At 35.7% G+C, this 5,043-nt stretch overlaps 1 protein-coding gene across 1 annotated transcript; it reads left to right on the top strand.

The window, feature by feature from the left end:
• Positions 1-379: 379 nt before the first annotated feature.
• On the top strand, positions 380-769 carry LOC138871094 (uncharacterized). The gene has a single exon (XM_070148951.1). The coding sequence runs from the start codon at positions 380-382 to the stop codon at positions 767-769; it is 390 nt and encodes a 129-aa protein (XP_070005052.1).
• Positions 770-5,043: the final 4,274 nt, after the last annotated feature.

Here is a 5,043-nt window from a genome sequence, read left to right as displayed (position 1 = left end):
ACTACCACAAGCCAAAGGAAAGGTACAATTGTTATTAGTACTCACTGATTATTTTACTACGTGGGTAGAAACAGGTGCCTTCAAACAGGTGCGAGAAAAAAAAGTCAGGGACTTCATTTGGAGAGACATCATATAACGGATTGGGGTTCCAAAAGAAGTCGTATGTGATAACAGCCCGCAGTTCATAGGTGCGAAAATCACAGAATTCTTTCAGAGTTGGCAAATTAAAAGCATTACTTCAATACCTTATCATCCTGTGGCTAATGGACAAGCTAAATCAACAAACAAAGTTATTATTAATAACTTAAAGAAAAGGCTAGAGGAGTCAAAAGGTAAATGGCCAAAAGTGTTACCTGGAGTCTTGTGTGCTTACCAAACAATGACAAAAACGAGTACACGAGAGACACCATTTTCACTTGTGTACGGTGCTGAAGCCTTAATTCCAGTTGAAATAGGTGAACCAAGTACGAGATACACCCAAGTAGCCGAAGAGTCAAATGAGGAGGAGATGCGAATAATACTCGATTTGCTTGAAGAAAGGAGAAAAATAGCCTTGATAAGGATGGCTGCGCAGAAGCAAATTATTGAGCGATATTACAATCGGAAAGCTCATCTTAGATACTTCAAGATTGGGAACTTCGTACTCAAGAAAGTTTTTCAGTCAACGAAAGCAGCCAATGCAGGAAAGTTGAGTCCAAATTGGGAAGGACCTTACAAGATTCGAGGTATCACTGGAAAAAGGTGGCTACGAGTTAGAAACCATGGATGACAAAGTTCTACCCTCGAGTTGGAATGTTGTTCATTTGAAGAAGTATTATTTCTAAGCAAAAGAAATACCCACGGTCAGGTATCGCTCAATTACGATTTTTATTTTGTACAGTTAAAATTATACTAATAATTTTATATGATAGGCAAAAAGCTAGTCCACACTAGATGATGATATTAGACCTGAGGCAAGAGGCGTTTCCTCAGAAATAAAGCCAAAATTTTCTTTATCAAATCCACGAGAAAAGAGTTGTTCAGTAGGGCCACGGGGTACTGCAGGCGTCTCTTTATCAAAACTCACTAAGGTAGCATTCTCAGGCTCGAGCATGGGAACAGAACTAGAAGGGGGAGTAGCTTTGTCATTTGAAATGACCTGTCTTCTAGCTCGTGGCTTACGAACCAACGAGCATTCGTCCTGTTCCTCTTCGTCTTCAGAGTTCTATGGTCTAACAGATTTTCTTTTTTGACGAAGAACTCAAGATTATCTCTTGAGCCTTTGATAGAGAGAGCCTCGAAGCCGTAATTGATGCAGCACTCACACCCTAAATGGGAAACCCTAATAAAGAAAAAGGTTAATGAGTTCCAAGATAAGCACAAAAATAGAGAAGAAAGTTAAAGAGAAAGTTACCGTGAGTCTCAACTTTCCATCCAAATCTGTTTGAAAGGTATTTCCAGAACCTTTCTTCCATTGGAACAACTTTTAGCAATTTTTCTACCCAACCACGAAAATTGGAAATTTTCTCAACAGTTCCTATGGTTGCTGAAAAAGAAAAGTAAAATAGTTACGAGAGTACAAGTTTTTCACCAAAAAAAAGAAGAGAAATAAAAGATTGGAAGAGAAACTTACATGCAAAGATCCACTTCTCAGGGAAGGACATGTTTTCTTCACCTACTAATCCACTTGTAGGAGCAACAACAAATCGGGCATACCAATGACGATCCTTGTCTTCTTCAGGGCTTATTAAAACCCTCTTACTCCTAGCCACAAGAGTAAACACCCCAAAACGAAATAACTTGGGGGAATAAAGATGAATCAGATGATAAAAGGTGAAGGGTAAAGCAGCCAAGTTTGACAAGTATATAAGGCATGCCACAACCCTCCATACAATAGGACCAATCTATCCTAAACACACATCAAAGAAACGACAAAACTCAATAACAATCGGATCAATAGGTGGCCTAAAATCTTATGTGAAGGGATATGTATACACGAAAAACCAGCTTTAAAGGAAGTGATCCTTTGATTCTCATTGGGGACTAGAATTGGGAAATCAAATTTTCAATGACAGTATCTACGCATAATAGAAATCAAACCCTCATTAATCTAGGAAGGGTAAACATCATCACGATCATGAGAAGTCATGGAAGTGACTTGATTCCTAATCGATTCTCTATTAGTAAAGAAGAAAAGTTCAGTAGGGATGGTCTCTTCAACAGAGGGTTCACGAAGTGGTTCACTAGAATCCCTATTTCTAACAGAAGATCTGTGTGAAGAAGAAACCCTAGTTGACGATGGAGGAGTAGAACTGGGTTGAGAAGAAGAACTACGTACAGAAATTGACCCTAAACTGCGCAACCTACCACCTCTCATACTTCTAGTAGGAGTAGAAGAAAGGGGAAGTTTGTCTACTATGAGAACTTTTCGAGGATTAGAATTTGAAGATGACATAGTTGTATGAAAAAGTAGTATGTACTGAAGAACAAGAGTGAGTTGTGAACATTGAAGAAATTTTTTCGTAAAGCACAGGCAAAGGAGGTATTTATATGAAGAAGAAACCGTCATGTAAAAGGGGTCATGATGAGAACGTCATAATGAAACAGTCACTTCATGACTGATGCAGCCATAAAAAAGCCCTAGAAATCGCTGAAGAGTTGCAGATCCAATTAACGAAGACCACGTGGCACATACATTAAATGGAAGTGACGGATGACGTGTTGGTTTTGAAGAAGACGTAATGATACATGGGAAACATTGGCGAAAATTCCCGCCATAAATACATACCACTTACCAAATATTCAATTGCAGAATATTCGGCAAGTGGGGGGGACTATCTGTATTGGTAAAAATAAATATTACATATGGATTTATGTGATGGCTAGTAAGACAAGACACGTGGATCATCAAGAAAGTGATAGTTGGAGAAATGCATTAAAAGAGGCACGAGTCGTTACAGATGCGAGAAAATCACCCACGAGAGGAGAAGATATGGTCGTTCAAGAAGAGGTACCGGCAGAATGAGTCGAGACAGTAAAAAGGAAAGATTCATTGATCTCCAATTAATGAGCATGGATGATTACAAACGTTACAGAATCTTAACGAAACAGTTACGATTACTAATTATAACGTTTCATTAATGTCATTAATTCTCATAATAACTCAATCATAAAAGGGGAAAAAACGTTGTACTTAAGTCTACTATATAAAGGAAAGAAATGTCATCTGTATGGACATGTTCTGATTATTATTGGAATACAATTATTTACTTTTGCTTTTTATTGATTACTTTGCTATTTCATATTCCAATTTCCTTTCTTATTGCAAGAATACTAATTTTCTTGATTATCAATACCCGAGTACTTCTAAAAATAGGCTTTGACCGAAATTTTTATTTTTTGGTTAAACATACGGGTGCGGGGATCTGGCTAAAAATAATTCAAAAAAAAAAGATAAATATAAAAATATCTCTAAATTATGAGAAGTTTTGTGGAATACTAATATATAACTTGTAAAGTGTGAATTTCTTTTTTATTCTCAAGTTAGATAAGTAAATGATTGATTTCCTAGATAAGATATACTATTGTCTTCAAATTTACCCTATGTTTGGTCTTGATTTCGGGAATCATATTGTATATCGTCTCGAATTCCGTCCGTCGTGGTCAAAATACCTAAAATTGTTTGACCAAATTTGGTACGGATCCTGTACCCACATCCATACTAGTGTCGTGTGGACACGGGTGCGGCACCTAAACTGCCATGTCGGAGCAACTTAGATGATATAGCTGATGATAAAACTGGTTAGTGATGATAGTTGCATGGTGGTCAAAACAGGTGGTAAAGGTAGTTGATAGTGGAGATTAGTGATGATTGGCGAAAGTAGTTGATGGTGATGGTTGTACGATGGTAGCTGATAGTGAAGGTGGTTGGTGGTGATAATTATGCGGTGGTAATTGTCGGATCATCTATGCCAATGAAGATAGTTGATAGTTATTGTGCAACGACAGAATATGGCTAAAGATCCATTCACATGAATTTTTAAGGGAAACTTACACAAATGTCCCAAATAAATCTCAACTTACCAACCTCTAGCCATTAATCATAGATTTACCAAACTAACCAATAAAAATTGAAAAATCAAATAATAGGGTTCTTTCTTTCACAGAATCACATGCACAAATCACCTTCCATATTTTTAAGCGTGATTAGCAACACTAGATACAAGACGGAAAGGAAATTTTATGGATGAGGTAGCAAATAAAGTGATGAAATACAAAAAATATATACAATATTCCAAAAATCTAAACAAAAAAGGAACTTTTTCAATGGGTATAGTTGAAATTCATTGAAAATATATAGATAAGTCAATATACAAAATTTGAGGAAGATTGGAGGTGATTTGGACTGGTTTTGTATCAAAATTCTTAACTAAATCGAGTTCAAAAAAGTCTTCTGCAACACATGCATCAAACATGTATCACGCATGTATCTCACACACATGTATACATGGATATACATGTGATACATAATAGATACAAATATGATACATATGTGATACACAAATGATACACAGTGTGATACACATATCATTTTTTTCATGTTCAGTTTTTACCAAATTTTCAATTCAAATCACCTCAAAACTTCACCAAATCATCCCAAAACTGAGATGCAAGCTCCTTAAGTTGTGCCAATCTATTCTAATAACAGCCACTCAAAACAAATCAAAAATTTGATATTTTTTTACTACAAATAGCTAATTGGCTAATTTGGCTAATATTAATAATATTTTATCAATTGACCAATTTTTGTAATGAGCTACCTATAAATGAACATAGTTGATAATTTTCCAATTTTTAATAAATAAATTAATAACCTTTTAAGATCTCAAGATTTAAATGAACCAAAACTATTTTGAGCAATGAATGACCGTAAAAGGAGAATAAACAAATGAACTTAAGGAGTTGAGTTCTAAATTAAATTATTAAAATCTGGACCTTCCACAAATCAAAAATCAACCGGCCTTACAGCTTGTTTGGATGGTTGTTATCTAGTGTATTGTTACT

This window comes from Nicotiana sylvestris, chromosome 1 (assembly GCF_000393655.2).
Source record: "Nicotiana sylvestris chromosome 1, ASM39365v2, whole genome shotgun sequence".
Lineage (NCBI taxonomy): Eukaryota > Viridiplantae > Streptophyta > Magnoliopsida > Solanales > Solanaceae > Nicotiana > Nicotiana sylvestris.
Note: the sequence above shows the minus strand (reverse complement) of the source record. Positions and strands in the feature narration are given on the sequence as shown.

Bases quoted from the DNA above. Each gene is read 5' to 3' on its own strand.
- LOC138871094 (XM_070148951.1), top strand. From the start codon at position 380: ATGACAAAAACGAGTACACGAGAGACACCATTTTCACTTGTGTACGGT.